The sequence below is a fragment of the Mauremys reevesii genome, linkage group 5 (genome assembly GCF_016161935.1).
Source record: "Mauremys reevesii isolate NIE-2019 linkage group 5, ASM1616193v1, whole genome shotgun sequence".
Lineage (NCBI taxonomy): Eukaryota > Metazoa > Chordata > Testudines > Geoemydidae > Mauremys > Mauremys reevesii.
Window position 1 is genome coordinate 58,189,675 of NC_052627.1, and position 21,396 is coordinate 58,211,070.

Here is a 21,396-nt window from a genome sequence, read left to right on the forward strand (position 1 = left end):
AGGTTTGAATGTTAAGCTGAAATGGGAATGGAATTGGGTTTGTTTCTGTGTAAGGGAAACGAAAATTGACAAGGAAAAAGTATCTTAAAAAAAAAAAAAAAAGCAAGCAGACTGACAGACAAACCCAGAGACTGGATCAGGGTGTGAATGAGAGAGTCTCTAATAGGAAAACACTCTCCCTGGGGCACTAGCTTGAACCAACCCCAGGGTGAGGGTTTTTTGTTTTTAAATGTTGGTGACTTTTCATCTATTCCTTGGCGCACAGAGCAGGTTTCCCTTTAACTAGAAAAATGTGTTGAGTGATTACGCCTGTCCGCCCCCCTTCAGTAAAAAAAGATTGAGTTCATTCTAGTTTTATGAACTCTACAAGTACAAAAACCTTGAACTTCACAAGTTCACTCAGCCCATTCAAAGATGGAGAAACTATGAAGTGAGTGAAGTTTTCTTAGCCTTTTCATCTTCCTGCTTGTTAGACTTTGATATCCCAAACTCTACAAAGTGTCTATCCTTTATCCTCTCAATCCTAAAACTGCTTTTTATTGCTAATGAGGATATTAACTCAAGCAGTAGTGAAATCTGAAAATAAAAAATGTGGTATACATATTTAATATAATACTTAAATCTGCAAAATAAATGCATTTCTAAAAAGCCTATTAAACAATCTTAATTTATGCTTGTGTGCAGGATAAATGAATACCAGATCAGGTCAACTACTAGAATGCAGTTCACTTAATTTGTAAGATATTGTACCACATTTAATTTCCCTAGCTGGAAACTATTAAAAATCCTGTGGAAATTCTGTTTGTCAGCTTATGTGGAACATTCACAAAGTATGACTAAGTTTTGTTGTCACGGCAAATGTTGGTGTTTCAGGAAATTATTATCTATGATGTGGTTCTCTTTCTCGAGAATATAGTGCAAATCATATTTGATAGTCAAAGTAATAACTCAAGTGACAAAAAAGATGGTAGTTCTTTGTTTGCTAAAGTATAATGTGCCTTTGTGCTAGATAAGCATTTGCTTCCATATGCCTAGTGAGCAGAACTGGGCTCCATCCTTATGATGCCTATAGAACTTGAACAAAGTTCTTGGGAAATATTCCAGATTTGCCTTGTACTTCTCCACTCATCCAGTCTTCATCTACAGGTTCCAACTCTGTTATTATATCACCTGCCTGTAAGAAAATGAGCAAGGATGAATCTTTTCTGCTCAAATATAGCTTGATATGGGATTAGAGGGAGAAGCAGTAACAAATTCACCTTCATAAAACTTATATTTATATAGAGAACAATAAAATATTGGCATCTGTTGCTAACTTTACATTTATACACAGTAAAACATCTTCACAGACTTGGGAGACACCTATCTCAGAATATCCCATAGTCAGGGCTCTGTTCTGAGAAATGGGACATGCTGGTTCAAATTCATGCTCCAAATCAGGCAGGCCTCTGAGCGTGTCTATCACACTGAGCCCCTTAGGCAAGATAAGTGGGGCAATGCCTAATTGGCAGATCCCACCAGGACTTAGGCATGAGCTAGGTGCCTGGACTGAAGCAGTTATGTACCTGGCTAGCAGTGGATTTTTAGGCATCTAATGAACTTTATCACTGGAAACTTAGGTGCCTGGAAACAAGGTTATACCAGCTGAGCAGGAATTTTGAAAATCTAATTTTTTTGACTCAGGTACCTAAGGTTACAGTTAAGTGCCTAAACTTCTTTTTGGATCTAGCCCTTTGAGTTTTAGTGTATATATAACAGTATATGCTGATGAGCCACTTAAACTTCTTTGATGTCATGGAACAGGGAAGTATATTCTCTCAACTGTTTTTTTTTCCCCCTCCAGTAAGCACAATTCCTTTTCAGCTCTTTGCTACAAGCTAAGTGTCAGACCCCCATTGTTCTTGTTATCCACCCCTGACACTCACTCCTTGAGGTTTTCCTCCTTATGGTTCCCAAAAGTGTGGCACAACGGTCTGAGGAGTTTAACAGGTTGTATGAAGTGGACTAGAATTAGTACTGTCTGTCTGATCTACTATTTTGTTCCTATTTTCATCATGCTGTGCCCCATGCTGCTTCTCCCATAGTCTTGTCCTTTCTTCCAGTGCATTGGTTCTGCTTTTAGTCTAGAATACTCTGCTCCTGTAGTTTCCCAAGAACATAAAACTCAAGGGCTCACATAGGATCTTCTTTAGGCACAGTAAAAGGTAGTATTTTTGAGATTACTAGTCATCTGATCTTGCTTTGAATGTCTATGCAGGTCTTGCAAATTTAAAAGTTCCCTCAGTATCTAGGTCATTGGTTCTGATATACTATAGACCCACTGCTTCTTGGTAACATCCTTTAGCTCTTCAAATAGTCTGTCAGAAAATCAAATGGCATACTGCTTGCTGGGTATTCAATGTCAAAACTGCATGCTGTGCTGTGAAAACATCTCAGGAAACCCAGACACACACTGTACTAAATGTATTTTAAAGAGCCCACCATCATAGGGTGTAGGTGCTGTTGCTACTACTGTTACGTTCCTATATTTCATCCTGTCTTCTGCTTCCTAGACACAGTGAGAAATTCTATGGTGCCCTATTTGATCAGATCTCTAATTTTTGATACAACTGAAAATGAATGCATCTGGTCAGAAAACTTCATTTTACCTTTTTTCTAAGAAGTGCGACAAAGTAACAGGCTCAATTTGTCAAAGTGAAACTATTCATTTCCAAAGTCAGAGAGTAAACAGCTGTACCCTGACAGAAGTCACAGTAAAGTTATAGAAAAGCCAAAATCATCCACATTAACAGAGGCACAGACAAACATTTGGGACTTCTGATAGTTGCTACTATTTATATTTACCACACATCAAAAAGTTAACGTTTTGGAAAGATCCCCAGTAAACAGACAAAGATCCAGGAGCAAATCCTAGTTTAAGTGATACACCCTCATGATGTCAGGTACCCTGCTGGGATGTACTGTAAAATAGCCCTTTTGTAGCATGCAGATTTTCAACTTTTCCCTTTGGGAACAGACACGTTGTGGTCAGTCCATGTATTGCAAGTGTTCTGAAACAATTGATTCATTTTCAGTAAATAACCACTTGGCTGCTGAGTCTCAGGTTCATCTAATATCAGTGATCTTACTGGAATGGTGATGAAGAGTACCTGGATGTGGGCTTTCCTAGTACTAACTACAACTATATTTGCACTGTTAGCAGAGGTGGATATGCTAACTCTAAGCACTACAGAGGCTGAGTAGATGTTTGAGATGAGGCTATTGTAAACGGCTACTTTATTGACCTTGTAACTTTCAAATCTGAATGTGGTAACTCAGGCCAGGCAGCCTGGGATCAATGTAACCAGCCAAAGGAGGATCAGCCCACTGCAGAGTGAATCTTCCTGGGGTATAGATTCATTGTAACCGCTCCTTTGCCAACCACCCTACTGCTACCATAGAAGCATGGCTGGCATGGATGGGGCTTCGCTATCCTTCATGGATTCACAGAGCTGTTGTTTCAGCCCCTTGGGGCTGGTTGATAATCTGCTCTAATTTATGCCATGGAACTGGACTGACACAGGGCAGCAGATTTCAAAGGTAAGTGTTATGCCATCTTTGTGCCCCTTTCACTCCCCCACTCTCAGTCCCAGGATTTGGCCTTATTTCCAGGGCAGTAAAAGTTTACCTTTTCTAGCTGTGTTTCTAAAGTAGATGAGGTCCAGCTCAATTGGTCTGCTCCATACAATCTGCTTTTTCAATAGGGTGCTGCCCTATATCTTTCGAGGTTTGTGAGCTAACAGCAATGATTAAGATATTTACCTTGAAGGAGAGCTCATCCTCATTCTCTCCCTGGAAGTCATATAAAGCCTTGGCTTTTCCTTTCCTGCATCCTGGAGACTGTGCTGTCTTTACTCCAGCTGTATAACAATCGACAACACACAAGTGATTACAAAATATTTGTTAAAATACAAATTTTTTTTAAAGAGAATTCTACAACAAGATGACAGTTCTCAGTGTTTGGATTCTCTCTCTCCCTACATACACAGAGTGCATTATTAGTACATAGTGTGGAACACAATTGCAATAAATCCTACATATTGCATGGGTCACAATATAATAAAATAAAATAGTCATGCTGAGAAATGAACTTCTACTGCTATAAAAACTAAACAACTTTCAGTTGAAATCTGCTATTGATATTCCTTACAGATAGACTGTTTCCTCTGCAGTATAAATAAGTTCATTTCATAGGAAGGGGATTTCAGAGATTGAGTCAAGAGCTTGTCCCACTGCTGACCTACCCAACCCTTTTCATTAACTGAAGTTTTACAGGGAGGAGTTGGACTTTTCTCTTCCTAACTGGAAAATGTAATGCAGGGATATTCAGTAGGAAGACTGCAGGCCAAATCTGGACTTCCAGATGCTTTTGAATGGACCCTGAAGTCTTTTTATTATGATGTTTTTTTAAATTTTTTCTGGAGCCTGGACTTTGACAAAAAATAATTGACTACCCTGATGTAATGTATACAATAATGGAGCAGTAATCAGTTTGAGTTTGATACTGTTACCTGTGTAAAGCCACCTTACTTTCTGTATATTCTGAATCACAGGTATTTAATTGAGTGGGAAAAAAACTAAAATTTTACTGCTTTTGGCTACTGTTAGCCATAGAAAGCTAATTCCATTCTTAGAGTGAACTAGACTGGTTTTTTGCTCACGTTTCTTCAATTAAACAGAATAGAGTAAGTTAGTTTTTTGGACAGGGCCATCAATGCACGTCCACTGTCCACAAATTATGGGCCAAATCTTCAGTGGAACTACACTGATTCATACCAGCTGCCAACTTGGCTCAATACCTTCAGTTACACCTGTGAAACCCCACTGAAGGCTATAGCACTGGACAGCTGTAACTAGATTTAATTTGAAGACAATGGTTTTACCTCAGTGATAAAGCCCAGGCCAGAACTAACGTGGCTTTCCTCTCGGATGTTAGTATTACTTTAGAGTACAGGGAACATTAAACATTCCAAGCAGTAATTAAACCTGGATATTGTTTACTGATACAAAGATCAGCTTCAAATGCGAACTAAATTAGAGCAAAGTTCTCATCTCTAATGGTATCTCTTCAGCTGTAGTGATTGGCTCTGTGCCATTATTTGGAAAATGTTGATTCAAGGTCTAGTTTGATCTCTAGGCAATGGCATGTCACTGTAGTATTGCTTAATGTTACAGATATAGCTAGCTAATTACATCACTCTAGGAACCAGAGCACCAATCATCATTATGAGCACAGGGATTTGGGTTAAGAAATGAGAATTTATCTTCCACTAGAAATACTGTACCGGAGCAGGTCTGAACAAAAACTGCCGGGAAAATGCCTTCGCTATCATTCAGTCTCCCTCTGCACCACTCTGAGTCCACATGCTCCAATATCTGGATGTAGTCTCCCTTTTTAAAGGATAAATCTTCATTGGTTTCTGCTGTAAAATCATGAAGTGCTTCACACCACTCTCCAGAATGTCTATCAGTCTGTCAAAGTAAACAAACACAAGATCTGTTTGCAGGAAATGTCAAGTTTATTTTAAAACAGAGACTTGGGTGGAGCCATAGATTTAGACAGGGAGGGTAACCCACATGGATACGATCTTTTTTTTTTCATAATATATTTGCTTAATTGGTTTAACACACAGAGTATCGAAGTTAAGGGGGAGAGGGGGTTATAACAATTCTGACTTGCAAAGTGTACAGAGGATATTGTGAATCCACAGACTTGGTTTACGATGCTTGTAGAGGTGCACAATCCTTTTCTTAGCACAGTGCTTTGAAAGGGAGAGAGTCAAGCAAATTTTGAATATGATCTTTTGTGTGTGCATGTTTTACTTTTGTAATTTCTCCCTGTTAGACATCTCTGAGAGGCCTGAAAAGGAGATTTTGAAAATATTGTGTTGTCCCCCGGTCACTTCTTATTAACTCAGGAAAGTGTCACTCTGCCACAGAAGCTGGTTTTTAAGGAGGCTCTGCTGAATGAAAAGGAACACAGGAAAGTGAAGGGGTAATTTGTACCAAAGCCACACAATCAACTGGTTCAACTGAATTTAAGCCTCATGATCTCCCTGACCCCTACTCTTTTGTTTTAACCCAGGGTTAGGAAATGCATGGCTCGTATAATGTACTGATAGGACCTGCCTGGCATATTCAGATTGTCCATAATCTAAGTTTTCATAAATTAATTAAATTCTCTCTGCAGCTATGAGGGCTAGAACCTTCCAACTGGGAACACTATATAAATGATTCAGCGCAAACTGCTCTATCCCTTATTAATCTGATTGAAGTGTCATCTTCAAAGCCCAATGACAAAACTTTCCTCCTACCATTAGCTATGTAATCACGGATCATTTTTTTCATCTAGGGGATAAATGGGAGTAGAGTCCACTGGGTTGGGAACTAGGAGTTGCTATAGGGAAGAAAATGTGGAAGAAAGAACAGAGAAGACTCACAAAGGTAGGGAAAGAAGCAGGGCCGGCTCCAGGCATCAGCTCAGCAAGCAGGTGCTTGGGGTGGCCAAGGGGAAGGGGCGGCAAGTCGGGCTCTTCCGCGGCAATTCGGCGGCGGGTCTCTCGGTCCCTCTCGGAGGGAAGGACCTGCCACCAAAGAAGAAAGTGGCGCGGTGGAGCTACCGCCGATCATGATCGTGGCTTTTTTTTTTTTCCCCCCTGCTGCTTGGGGTGGCAAAAACCCTGGAGCCGGCCCTGGAAAGAAGATAAAGGGCAGGAATAGCAGCTGACTTTCTTACTGAACCATGAATGTTACAGGAAGGCACTGAACCAGTAAGAGCTAACTTTAGATATTACATACAGCCCATATACCCGATCGCTGTCTGAACTACTGCTGAAAGCAGCAGATATTCCACTGTGAATTGCTGGGGCATAGAGTGCTGAATGTATAACCAGGCCCCCAGACCTTAATTAAGCAAAGAATTAATCCCTTCCCACAAATGAATCTGACACCCCTGTGTTAACCGTTATACCATATGTGCTCTATACAGTTGTAGATTAGAATAACATGTCAATGATCATCCAATTTAAGAAACTTTCACGTGGGTTACTCCTGTCTCATACTGTCTGCCTCCCCTTTTAACATATTTAGAGGTGGGATAACAGAAACAAAAGACACTATCTAATGCCCATTACAAATTAAAAGCAGACTAAACTAAACTACAGTAGCTCAACAAATCACAAGAGACGGAACAATAGAAATTGCCTAAACAAAGGAAATAAGAGTAAGAGCAATGTCTGATGACTTCCTGCTAACTGAATCATTTCATCAATTGCAATTTAGGTTTCTATGAGTAATTATTTACACAATGCACTGAGAATAAGATGCTTAATAATGCCTACTAATTTCGATGAAAGTTGTGTAGCTGATCTCCCTATGCAATTTACCTCTTGTTAATTTGGCTTCAGTGTATTGAATTCCAGTAGCCTACCTGAGAAAGACAAGCAGAACTCTCCGTCTTGTTCTTCAGTGGTGCTCTTACACCTACATAATAAAGTATAAACAGTTCAAATATTTGCTCTTGCTCTTCAGAATTTCATGTGATGTGAGTTCAACATGTTGGCGAGGAAGTGAAAATCAAGAACAGCATTTTGTGATACCATATTACAGTAATAGCTTTTTTATCCAGTATGTTGGGGGTATGAGAGGTGATAGTAAGTGAAAAATTCCGGTTAACTAAGAGGGAGGGAGTTTGGCCCATGCCCCCTCCTGCACTCCAAACCCCTCATGACCATTCCTCCGCCTAGGTGCAGCGGGGACATGTTGCTGCTTCCATGCAGCCACGTGGAGCCAGGTAGGGAGCCTGCCAGCCCCACGCCAGCCAGACTGCCAATAAAGATCAAAAATGCCGGTTTATAGAGCGTTCCAGCTGGTAAAGTGCCAGCTAACACAGCTTTTACTGTATTCAACAACTGGCTTCTCTTCAAAAGGCTAATTTTCCTTTCAATTTTCACTTTTGTCCTCTTTCATTTTGGTCTCTTGTTTTCACTAATCCCTTTCCTCATTTTTAGTAGTCGTCCTAAATAAAGTGCATTTTTCTTTCCAGCTCCTCATACATTATGTCATACTACCTACATGCAATACTAAATGTTATACACTGACTCTATTCCAGTTATACACCTAGAGAGTGCTGATATATTGTACCTAATCCAGGCAGATCTTCAATAATTTCCACAAAGTTCAAGGGGAAAATTCCAGATGTGCCTTTCAGCTCTCCACTGGCCCATTCTTCATTTACATATTCCTTAAGAAGAATAATTTCACCTTCTGAAAAACTTAATTCATCTTTCTGGTCTCCGATATATTCAAACCGAGCTACGCATCTCGGGCCCCTGCACAAACACAAAAGAATGAGTTGGCTTTACATATTACTTTTAATATTTTTGTCATTTCACTTTTTGTCTTGGGCATTACTTAGCCAGAACAAATTGCATAGGATACCCACAATAGTTATCATGAAGCAAAACCCACCATATTTATATCTTTCTGGCCCAGATGGTTAAAAATAGGGGCCTAAAGGTTATACCTTTACTTAGACAGCACAAAGCAGGCAGAAAGCTGCCCTAAATGGGTACAAACTATCCATAGGCCTAGCTCTCCAATATCCAGTCCCTGCCTCTCAGTAGGGTGTATGGCGGGTGGGGAGTAGCAAGATGTAGGATGCTAGGAGTGGGAGGGAATGAGGCGGCGTGTGCAGTGCTGTGGCTGATCCCTAGCTGGCACCTTGGTCTGGAGAGCTGCTTTCAATTGCATCAGGTCTACTTTCCTGGCTGGCCTGCCCAGGATCAGGGGTTTGGAAAGATTACTTGAAGCCACCTTGCCCCTGTCCACTCATATTTTGCACAGTTAAGAAGATGGCCCATAGAATATTTCCAAGTTAAGAAATACACAAAAAAGGAGAAGTAATTCTGTCTTAATTCCACTGAAGCCACATTAAAAAACAAAAAACTGAGCAACATAGGCTTTTAAAATATTTTTTAAAGCTGGACGGCCTGTAGTCAGTCTTCAGTGGAGGGGAGGGGATGGGGGACACACATCAGCAATGGCTGCAATCACATTTTTATTTAGTCTGTTTGATAGATGAGGCACTGTGAAATGCTGTTTAAATAGTATAAGAAGATTCACACACCTCTGCCCCCAAAAACCTTTTCCTCTATTGGATTTCAGAAAATATAAACTCTTATTTTTTAAATGTAGGAAAAAAAAAAATCAATGCCTCTGACAGCTTTACAATTTACAGCAGGATACCACACACTGAATTCAATTTTTTTCATTTAACTGGAACATAAAGTTGCTGTGTAGCAATATTTAAATCACTGAATGCACCAATTATTTATCATTTAGTGCCACCCCCAGAAATACAGGGTGAAGGAGGCTGTGACCCTAAGAGCCCCCCCCATGCCAGATTGCATTCTGTTGTCATGCTATTTTCCCAAAAGGTGGCTTGTAATATATCACTGGAAAACTAATAACTCACTGATCATTAATATTCTTGCACAATGAATGTATAGTTAACCCTCAAAGAACTGTAAAGATGTGCTGGAAATATGTGACTAAAATGTGTTTAAACCAGTGATGTCAGGGAGAATTCATAAACAGGTTTTCTCCAGACAATGGAAAGAGGCCAACATCTCAGATCAGGTGTGGGCAAATTCAGTGGGCTACTCGCTTGTATCAGAGGTTGCAGTATGGGATAATTTGCATTTTAAAAATCACCAGCAAGGGCGGAACCAGCACAGAATCTACACCAGACAGCATGGTGTCCACACCCAGCAGGGGAAAGGAACTTTATCTGAGGATACACTTCAAAATAACACATTTCAAAGGTTTACTGGACTATAAGGAGGGGAGTGAACCCCTTAGTTATCCTTCACCTTAGGAATCAAAGAAACCAAGCGCTTTCAGCTCCATGTGCTGGGTCCTGGCTAAAGGTCTAGCCAGCCAAGCAGGAAGAAAGACTATGGTGACAAAAACTGCTTTGAAGAAAAGACACTAGTATATTAAGTAGTTTTAGACTTAGAACCATATTTTATTTTGTTTGTAACCTGTTTTGTTTGTTTCTACCCTGATTCCTTATATTTGATATTACTTAAATCTGTGTCCTTTTGTTAACAAACCTGTTTTACTTATACCATACACTAACTCAATGCTTTGATTGAAATAGACTGTTGGTTAACCCCATCGAACGTAATAAGCTACTGTGTACTGTCTTGTTAAAGGATCAGTGAACTTGTTTTTGTGAGTGTTGCAGAAAGACGTCTCTGAGGGACATCGGAATGGGGTTCACTGATTGTTACCTGCGAGACAGGGTTTGGACTGGCAGAATCCTAAAAAGTTTGCTGGCAAGGCAGGCAAGGCAGACAAGCCAGTGTGTCGGCGAGCTGACACCGAGCAAGTGGGAAATTTGCTGCTGCTACGCTGAGTCTGAGGGGGCAACACAGAAACTCTGTGTTGGGAACCCCAGCAGATTGTCACACAGGTGTAAAAAGGAATCCCTGCCCACTCCCCACCTCTTTCTGTGACATCATTTGAACCCTGATCACATATTGGTCATCCTTCTTCATAATTCTAAATTTTTCAGTTTATTTTGCTAAAATTTGTTATTTTTTTTAAAGAGGGTGATATGGAGGGACTTTTAAAATCAGATTGCTACTGTTGATCTTTTCTAGTGACTTTCAAAGCTACCAGAAAAGTGGAGTTTGAATAGTTCTATTAATTTGAAATTAACTTCTTTTTTTTTTAAACTTTACCTTTAAGGGAAAGGCTCAGACTGTTTTGTGTAAGCCACCTCTGCTTCATTTTGTTTTTCACTTTGCAAGTGAACAATCATGTAAATCAACACACTAGCACTGTCCAAAAATGATACTATGGAATGCAACTGAAATCAAGTTGTATCCATTTGCACCAGGGATGATACTGCCTCTCGTAGTCTTTCTGTCTTAAAATAAGTCTATAATAATTGATCATGTGAGCTGCTGAGCACATGCAATTGATGGGAATGGTAGGTTCACAGACCCTCTCAGCATCAAGCCCTAGAAGTAGCTCTTCTCAGTATCTCAAAAAAGCAGATTTAAAAAATGATTGATTCCAAAGTCAATATCATCTGCCATTTCTTAAATCCCTGAAGTTAAGTCTGTTGTTTATATTCCAGCCAAAAATAAAATTGCATTGTTTTGAGTCATCTTTCAGGAATATTTGTTCTATTTTACAGTAATTAGTGCTTAATTTCATATGAATGAGACAAAAAATTGAAAGATTCTTATTCAAATATTCCTAGTTTGCAAAAATTAAACAGCATAAACTAAAATATTGGTGCATCAGAGTTTGACTAAATTAACGCTAATGCCTCTGTAAATCTGAAGTAAACATAATCCTTCTGCTTATTTGTTTTTCATATATGTCAAGATGAAAAAGAGAGCAACAATGTGTATGAAACTCACTTAATACATGGTGATGAAAACAATACTTTTTTCCTGTTCTCTTCCTCTGGAACATCAATCTAATAATGAGAAGACCAAAAAACAAAACAATACACAATCAATCTTAAAATTACAGTGGCATAAATTTAGCATATTTACTGTCAAAATTAGAATATTCTCCATTCAAATTAGTCAATTACATTGCAGATTCAGCTGCAGATGCCACACATAGGGTGACCAGATGTCCTGATTTTATAGGGACAGTCCCAATATTTGGGGCTTTGTCTTGTATGGGTGCCTATGTCTTATATAGACATGTATTACCTCTCTGCCCTGTCCCAATTTTTCACACTTGCTATCTGGTCACCCTATCCACATGGCACTACATAATCACTGGAATGTTCTGATCATTGGGGGTGGTGGTGGTGGTGCTGTTTTGGCATAATCACTTAACTCTTTGATGCCAGGGGCCCATCATCATTGCTATTCAACATTATGAAAACAAACAAAAACATAATTTACATTACTAACTGTGTGTTTTAATAGCAATAGTCCTCTTTGTTGACTGGCAGAAAATGGAATTGGATGCTACTACACACTGTTGCTTTTGGCTCCAGGCTCATAATTGATATTGCAATCTATTATCTGCTAGTGCAATTCTACTATTTAGAAATATCCATTCCGGGCTTTGATCATCCAGATTTTGCCATCTGTACCCCAAATAAACAAACATGTCTCAAATTGTACTTCAGTCTGCATGCAAAAACAGAATGTAAAAAGAGGTTAAGTGTCACCAAAAGCTCTCTTCCTTATCCCATTTGGAGCTGCAGGCTGTGCACTAAGGGACCCTGCATGTGTATGGTTTTACGTTTTTATTTAAAAATATCATCACAGTCATCATCTGATCTCTTATCACACAAGAGAGCTGCAAAATATGCAGCATGGCTTAGTGGAGTAAACATCAGATTGGGAGTCTAAAGACCTTGTTTGTAGTCTTGGTTCTGTCACTACTCACTGAGGGCCTGACCCAAGTCCCTCACTAATCAATGGGAGTCTCTTCATTGAACATCTGTGGGTGCTGGATGGGGCCATGCTTTACCTTGGGATAATGTTTGAAGTGTACCATAGATGCTAAGTATTATTATTTGATGCCTAGACCTCATGCTGATATCCAGCTTAACATTATGAGATAGAGCTAGAATTGGCTCTTGTATCAGTACTGAATCTCTGGCCCCAATGAGCTGATTATCTCTGTTAACTGTTGTTGTTTTTTTTAATAAAGTGTTCTCTCTTCCCAACAGATTTTTTTTTAATTTCCAAACTGTAAAGAAAATATTTTTAGTGCTAAAAGAGTTCAATTCCCTTTTAAAAATAAAATAAAACTTTCAAAATTAAATGTTAGTATGTAAGAATCATTTCTGAGAACACAGAAAAAATTAAAATGGGAGCAGCTCAGGAAGACGTTCCTAGGTTCATTTCCCCCTTATTTATTAGCTACTGAATCCCACAGTATGTTGTCTAACAATTCCAGTATTGTCTGACAGAGTGAGCCAAATGCAGGCCTGGCGCAGCTCCACTGACTTTGGGCTTGTCTATACGGGGCCCCACAATTAGAGGAGCACGAGTACTCTAACTGCTCCAAGTAGACCCCACTGACACAAACTAAAAGGTACCTATTTCATGTCAACTCAATCTTGTTTCAAACAAGATTGTGCATGTTTACACCAGTGCTGAATTTGGCCCATGATGTTCAATCCACTGTTTTAAAACAGAATAAAACTTTGTTTTAAAAGTTAGCCATCAATAGAAATCAAATTGTGAATTACATAATGTTTGTTTAGAAACAAGAAGAAGGTGAAGGGTGCAGTCTGTTTACCTAACAAATCTCAGTATTAGTCCTGTGTGGGAGTAACACCCCTGCCCCATCTCACTATTCCCAGCTATGACAATATTTATCATTCAGTAATGGTATTGAGCATATTAAAACTCTCTAACATAAACCATTAAAAAACAGAATCAGAGTCTCTTGTGTACAACTCCCTCACGATGGTTAGAAAATACCCAAAGTTATTAATGAAGCAGCAGTTCCAAAAGTAAGTTGTGCATGTGTAACTTAAGGTGTGATTTTAACCCCGTTTAGTTAAACCAGTGTAAAAAACTGTCTGAACATGGTGGAACACTGTATGAAAATTTTGGACTAGCTAAAGTTGATTCCTAATGGACTTGAGCTAAACCAAAATCACCATGTCCACAAAGCCTTTGGCACCATTTTCACTAAACTGGTTTAAAATCAGACCTTAAGTATCCACATAAATAAGCCCACAGAAATGTGACATTGCTTGCCCTAGGTCACATATTGAGACAATGGCAGGGCTGGGAATAGAATCCAGATCTCTTGACTTCCTTGATCAGTACACTATCCACCGGATGACTAAAGATACATAAATGAAGTGGAAGTTTCTATGCCACTATCAGTAGGCCCTGGTCTACACTACAAACTTATGTTGGTATAACTACACCTCTGAGGGCTTGTCTAGACTACCTGCTGGATCGGTGGGCAGCGATTGATCCAACAGGGGTTGATTTATCGCGTCTAGTCTAGACTAGGCCGAGTGGTGTGGAAAATCCCCTGAGGAACATAGTTATACCCATCTAACTCCCAGTGTACACAGCGCTATGTCGACAGAAGTCTTCTCCCATCAACATAACTGCCACCTCTCAGGGCAGTGGAGTACCTACGCTGATGGGAAAAGCTCTCTTGTTGGCATAGGTAGCATCTTCACTAAGTGCCACGGCGACCCAGCTGCTTCAGTGCTGTAAGTGTAGACAAGTCCTTTGAAAAACTGTGTCTGCTAGGTCCAAGTGTCTCAGATTCCCTTATCCAGGTCTCTTTGCACTGAGCAGGCTATCCTGTAAAAATTTGCAGCCATGGTGTTATCTCCTCAATACTTCCTCACCACTGGTTTGATTACTCTTATTGTATAAAGTGACCCTTCTTTTTAGGAGTTCTAATTTGTTTTCTTTTGGGAGTTTTTTTATTGGTGACTTGCATCATTCAAGAGGTTTTGTTTTTGTTTTTCCAAAATAAACTTGTCTGCTGCAATTTTTAAAACATACTTCAATATCAACATACCATGTCAGCGTGCACATCTTGGGAGGGTTGAAGGCATCCCAATACTCAAATAATTTAATGCAAATCCTTGATGGGACTTCTTGCTTAAGTGTAGCTTAAGTGCAGCTTCTTGCTTAAGTGTAGCTGTTTAAAATAATCTGCTCTGTAACACCAGGGAAACTCCCATGGGAATTTGCCCAGATGAAAGAACAGAATCTGGTCGGGGTGATTTATAAGCATTTCTTAAGTAACAGCTGCAATTCTCTCACTTGATTTTAAATTAACATGAGAATCATACCTATAATGGTTGGGCAGAGTTGCAAGATTAAGTAGATTTCTAATATCACACAAACAAACTGATCTCTCTTCTGTGCAAAATTTATCTAGATAACAAGTGGAATAAAATGCACAGGAGAGAAGGTAAAAATTAGGCCTTGATCATGAACATGAGTGGAACACGCTATATTTCAGTGGAAATGGGCTACATACAATCACTTTAACGAAGTTGGCAGGAAATATCCCTGTGCGATTCCCGAGTTTTCCTCTGTACCACTCATTATCTATTTTCTCCAGAAGATAAACAGTCTCTCCAGAATGGAGGTCCAAATCATCAGCATGCTCTGTAAGACAGCATCATTTCAGTTACAGTCAGTGTCAAATGCAGTGAATTTCTCTAAGTAAAAGCTTATTAAATATACACCATTCCCAAAAGTTGAATCAGTTTTAAAAAGTCTTTATTAACATGGGTATACGGTTTGACATGTAAGCTTTAACTCAAAATTGGTCTGAGCTAAAACCATGGATCAGAACATCCACACATTCAGGGTAAGTCTGGATCCAACTTGGGCTCTGCAATTGTACCACATTTCAAATTCCTGTGAAAATCAAAATGCTACATGCCTTTTAAACCTGTGTTCCAAAGAACAGAAGAAAAGTTTTGACTATTTTCTTCTCTGCTTTGGAAGCACATTTTACACTATTAGTCAAACTATACACTTATTAGTATTATTTATGTGCACTCACCTGCTGGAAAATCATGCAGCACTACAGCATGAGGAGCACTTTTGTCAGAAACCCTCTGAATATTGTTTGAATCCTTACAAAAAACACAAGCAATTTAGAAATTATGAAAGATATTAACATGAACATTCTATTATTAATTCTGAAAGATATTTTTGGTTTTGGACACAATTCTATCATGCATGTATGATTCCAAACTGCCACCTTTAAAGAAATCGGCCTGATTCTTCTCTCACTTATACTGGTTTAAATCAAAAGTAATTCCACTGAATGCAGTCACCCGGGTGTAGAACCAATTTAAATGAGAGGAAAATTGATGCAGTGTATTCATATCCACTATCTCTTATCCAACTGTATTACAACAATTTTGCGTTTTGCAGCACACTCTGTCTGGAGACTTTTGCCATGTTATTCTGATGGTACTGCCTTTATACCCCTTAAAACCTCTATAGACCTTTTCTGTCATAGTAATGACTCTCACAGTAACTTTCCTTCTTCTAGGTGCACCAGACTTTGCTGGTTGATGGCACTTATATCTTCCCCCCTTTTTGTTTTTGGCCATCAGCTATGTCATCTCCATAACGTATTTGGCTCATGAAGTGTTAATCTAGAGGTTTTTCTACATTATGGTGCAAATAAAGATACTCTACTGATAAGATTTGGTTGGAGCTGTGCATGATATTCAATGTAAAACTAAACATAGATATTAAATTTCAACATTGGCAGTTTTTTGAGTTTGCAGATTCTGTGAACATGTGATGTTTTACATGAACATTATTATATCAGTGAAATTTTGGTTAAGTTGGGGGTGCATTTTTATATTAACTAGTTCCTTTTCTATACTAGGAAAATTTTCTTAAAGATTTCTCACTGTTTCTAACATCAGTTCGGCTGAACAAATTTTAGCAACATTGTGAGCCCTAGTATAGATAGGATATCAGCTGTCCACATATTAAACATCACATCAATTATGCTCAGAGCTGTTCATATAAATGAAGTTTCCCTAGGGCAGACAAAATGTTTTCATGCATTTTGAAACTCTGGTGAATTCTGAGCTGGGATTGGCTGCATGGTTAAAGTCAAATAGCTGTAGTCATATGATATTCCTGCTGGTTTCCTGATTGGCTAAGCACCCGTAGGTGCTTGAATTGGGGTCAGCAGAAGTCATTCTGACTTATTTTCTCAGGGCTTGTCTACAGTACAGCATTCAACTAGTTGCGCTTCAGTTGCTTGTATTGCACCAATTGAAGCACCAGTGATTGAGTGTCTCCATACTAGTCACTCTCAACTATTTTAAGGTTCGCCCTTAAGTTCACACTAAATCAGCCCTAAACCAATTAGAGTGGGCTATCAAAAATTCATTCATAAATTTCATAGATTTTAAGGCCAGAAGGAGCCATTGTGACAGTCTGACCTCCAGCATTCAAAGCTGGCAAACCTTAGTCCACCAGCTGAGAGCCCCCATTCTGCCCCTTCAGCAATGCGCCCCACAATGCGCCTACTCAGAAATACCCTCCAAGTCATACCTCCACCCCTGCAGTGCAGGTCCTCACATAGTGATCTAACCGTGGATTGCAAACTGAGACTACCTCAGCCCACCTGTGATTCATCAGAGTGAGATCATCAGCTAGTAGCCCATCAGTGGTTCACTAGTTAAGGAGCAGTACATTGCTGGAGGGATGTGCATATATAGAAGTTGCGTGGAGTGTGCCTTGGAAGAGCATGGCTGGGGTACGGGGGAGATTCCATAGTAGGGGGTATCGCAACAGAGAGAGAGAGCACTGACTCAGATGATGATCCAAAAATGTTGGGAGACTGGCTTTTCTGAGTAGATTGGAGTAAGTTTATAGGGGAAATATCACAAAAACTGCATATTAATCTACCTCTCACCCCCTGGTAGAAGGATTTCAACTCGCTGCCTTGGCTGATGAAGTGAGGGCTGATGAATAATTGCTTTGTTTGAATGTAATTCAATGCAATACAAAGAGTACATAACATGAACACAGTGCAAAAACTGAGCAATGTGAATTACAATGTACTGGAACATAACATAAGAACAGTCGTACTGGGTCAGACCAAAGGTCCATCTAGCCCAGTATCCTGTCTTCAGACAGTGGCCAATGCCAGGTGCCCCAGAGGGAGTGAACCTAACAGGTAATGATCAAGTGATCTCTCTCCTGCCATCCATCTCCACCTTCTGACAAACAGAGTCTAGGAACACCATTCCTTACCCATTGTGGCTAATAGCCCTTAGTGGACTTAACCTCCAAGAATTTATCCAGTTCTCTTTTAAACGCTGTCATAGTCCTATTAAGAATAAATGTATTCTTAATATGTATTAAATAAGAAATGCACACGTTTGATAAAATCAATGTGCTGCTGAGAGCTTGGAGTTGCTATTCTTATTATTAATCATTTTACCACAGTTGGGCCCTGAAACGTGCTAAGCACTGTACAAATGCATAGCAAGGCACAATCCCTGCACAGACGAGTTTACCATCTAAAAAGATTTAATGAATTCTTAATGTTTACCTTTTGCTTGCTTTTCAGACGCTCATCTAGGCGGGTGATTATCTTCATATGAGACAAGTGCACTTTGCCGGTTTCCCCTCCCTTTTGGCACTTGAAGTAATTGCTGTCGATCTGCTCCAGCAGCACAAGAACATCCCCATGCTTTAAGGTACGGCAACATTTTTTGAAACCAAGAGATTTAATAAACCAATATTACATTTTTCAGAGTGTAACCTTTAAAGCTTAAAGTAATTGATGCTTTAACATAATAAAAAACTAATGATTTAGTGTGTACCTGCAGAGAGAGAGAGAGAGAGAATGAATTTCTTTTACCTTGCAGCCGAGTTCTCCAGGGTTTCTAGGAGAGAAATCTTCCTTGGCAATTCCATGAGGCACAGGCAGCTTAAACAGAAATCCAGACAAATTATTCACAAATTAAATGAACTCGCACACTCTAAACACCTGAAATTCATGCTGCATGATCACAAGAGCCTGTACAGCGATGCAATGTAATATAGATAAATCCATCTTTCCCTCCTATGTGTTTTGGCCACTGGACAAACAATTTAGGAAGAAATTTTCAAAGGTGTTTTTTATTATTAATTATTATTATTATTATTAAAGAAAATGGGTATTTACAACTTAACTGGCATTTGTGCCTTTGAAAAATATCACCTATACCATGCAAGTCAGAGTTTAAGGGTGCACAGAAGGGACAAGAGGCCTTTCCCTTATCTCAGTCCTTGCTCACCCCACAGTGTAGCTTCCATATCCTCCTAGCACCCCAGATTCATTCACAAGACACCCAAAGGCTGTGGAGAAGGTCAGGAAGGAGGCAGAGCTATGACAGATAGATGGATAGATAGATAGAAAAACAAACAACCCCCGCATGGAAATATGCTGAAGGTGAAGAGCAGCAGACTTCTCCCTCACAATAAAGCACCTTATACTCTGTCCTATATGCAAAAGCCAGGCACAATATCTCCACTCTCACCATATATTTATTGTAGAGAGTGTGCCCTGGTTTAGGTCGAGGTGGTAATGCTGGGTCTTGATTTTTTAAAACTTGACTCTTTGCTCTCTTGACTCCCATTCCAAACATGTCATGTCTTTTATGGAGTGTCAGGTCAGACGAGGATCGGCAAAAATGGTCCTTTTGGGAAGAGGTCTTGGTTCCAAAGTGTTTTGGTGGAGGTGGCCTTCCAGGAATGCCTTTAGGTGGAGGCAGTCTAGCTGGTACAATTTTTCCATCCACGGGCCTAGAGATTGGTTGAATGATCAAAGAAGTGTGCATTTTAAACGAGCATATATACCCCCCCCCAATCTCTGAGACAGCCACACAGAATTCAATAGGGAAATAAGATTAATTGAAACAGGAAGAACAATACAGTAGAATTTGGATTATTTGAAGCTCTCTGGAAATACCTGAAACCTTTGGATAATTGAGGGAATTGAATAATCAAGGAAGCCTTCTCAGTAGGGTTCCTTGACTGCAGATTTCAAATCTTGCTGGCCAGTTCCAATTACAGGGAGCGAGCTGGCTGGCTGGCTTCCCTAGGGCCCTCTAACTAGGTGAGACTTCAGCCAGGCCACCTACCATTAAAAAGCTTTGTCCAGAGCGGAAGTGCTTTGAATGAGGTGCTTTAGCTGAAGACCTGTTGAGCACTCACCTGGATTTAGGAAATCAATCTGACTCATTTCTTAGGATCTCACTTATCTGAAACATCCTGTCATGCAAACTGAATCATGCCACCAGCTAAACTGATGGAACAAGACCCTACTTTGGATAACAGGCATCATCAGATTAATAGAACCATTTGCCACTTTTGTGAAATGAGATTATTCTGTACAGAAAGCTACATTCAGAATGTCCAGGCTTCCTGGTTAAATTCTAAGTATAAATTTTCAAAAGTGCCAAGTGACTTAGGATTCTAAGTCCCATTGAATGTCTATAGGACTTAGACTCCTAAGTAACTTGTACACTTGAAAATGTACCACTACAAACACTGATAAAAAAGAGCTAAAAAGTGGTGCTGCCTGTACTGTGTGTTGTCAATTCTTGAGGGAGCCATTTAGGGAACTGGGGTAAAAATCTGTTTGGGGATTGGTCCTGCTTTGAGCCGGGGGTTGGACTAGATGACCTCCTGAGGTCCCTTCCAATCCTGATAGTCTATGATTCTATGATTCTATTCACGGGGTGTGATTTTCAAAGGCTAAGAATGTGGCCAAATCAATAACTTGTGTACTCAAAGGTACCTCTCTTCTAAATAAGGACTGCTTTCCTGTCAAATTTCAGTTTTGTATCTCTAACTGGATAGGTACTAATGCTGTCCAAAAACAGGATTTTTTTTTTAAATAATGGAGAAATCTTTATGCAACCTTGAATATAGTGGCCCAGAATTAGAAACACCACAATATTACATGTTTCCGCTACAATTTACTCTGGCATTTTAAAAGAGGTTCATTAGTTCAACACAAACAAGTATTCACAAGCATGAGTTCTCAAAAAGTCGTAATAACAATAAGCCACCACAAGGTATGTATTAATAGGCTTTTGGCCTATGTGTCTGGTATTTTCAGCAAGTGCCTTCAACCACTCGAGAAGAGTATTAATAAGCTCATCAATGCACCCGCCACGTGTTCCTTATTGCTATTACAATATGGGCTCTAGTCAATACACAGTTTTGTGAGGATTTATGTCAGCTATCGTTCCATTATGAAAAAAAAGTCTTCTAAAAGAGTAAGTGAACATAGTAGGAAAATGGTTATATACATCTTTTCTCAACTATTTTGAATATATTTATTCTAACCCTTTCTCTCTTTTCTCAGAATTTCTTGGACCTTCACCTCCCTATTCTTGTTCCTCAGAAACCCAGCTATCATTTCAGCACCAGTTAATGTTCCTATGGCCCCCTCCAACTCACTTAAAAAAAAAAAAAAGGAATGAGAGAAATCTTTTCATCTCTGTTCAGTTCCTCCCCCATCCCTAACCTTCCACAAATAAGCATTTTAAACTAAAATGACAAAAACACAATTAGGACTGTTCCAAAACTGAACCACAAAAATAACCAGACTCTCAGCCCACTTTTTGTGAGGCGATATTATCAAATATCCAGCCTAAGAGATCTCATGTCTGGAAAATCACAAGGTTGTTATTAATCATAGGTCTTCTGTGAACTTGAGCTGTAAGGGAGGGGACAGAATTTCTATCTATTGGGTTCATGGAGAACATAAGGGAGAGGTCAAGAGTGATCTAAAACTAAATTAAGGCAAAAAGTGATACACATATAAAGAGAA

At 39.5% G+C, this 21,396-nt stretch overlaps 1 protein-coding gene across 4 annotated transcripts in view; it reads right to left on the reverse strand.

Annotated features, from left to right (window-relative positions):
- Positions 1 to 508: 508 nt before the first annotated feature.
- Positions 509 to 21,396, reverse strand: part of SH3D19 (SH3 domain containing 19) — a 124,618-nt gene continuing 103,730 nt past the window's right edge. Inside the window, exons 11-21 of one of the 4 annotated variants that reach the window (XM_039540988.1) lie at positions 19,094 to 19,358; positions 18,433 to 18,501; positions 18,121 to 18,261; positions 15,592 to 15,664; positions 15,058 to 15,188; positions 11,478 to 11,536; positions 8,182 to 8,369; positions 7,469 to 7,521; positions 5,325 to 5,511; positions 3,802 to 3,899; positions 509 to 1,174 (exon numbers count right to left, since the gene is read on the reverse strand). In XM_039540988.1, coding sequence (XP_039396922.1) covers positions 1,067 to 1,174; positions 3,802 to 3,899; positions 5,325 to 5,511; positions 7,469 to 7,521; positions 8,182 to 8,369; positions 11,478 to 11,536; positions 15,058 to 15,188; positions 15,592 to 15,664; positions 18,121 to 18,261; positions 18,433 to 18,501; positions 19,094 to 19,358 — 1,372 coding nt within the window. In that variant the 3' untranslated portion in view covers positions 509 to 1,066. Of the gene's footprint in view, positions 1,175 to 3,801; positions 3,900 to 5,324; positions 5,512 to 5,567; positions 6,003 to 6,633; positions 6,732 to 7,468; positions 7,522 to 8,181; positions 8,370 to 11,477; positions 11,537 to 15,057; positions 15,189 to 15,591; positions 15,665 to 18,120; positions 18,262 to 18,432; positions 18,502 to 19,093; positions 19,359 to 21,396 lie in introns of those variants that run through there. The other 3 variants (XM_039540991.1, XM_039540990.1, XM_039540989.1) reach the window with 3 other exon arrangements.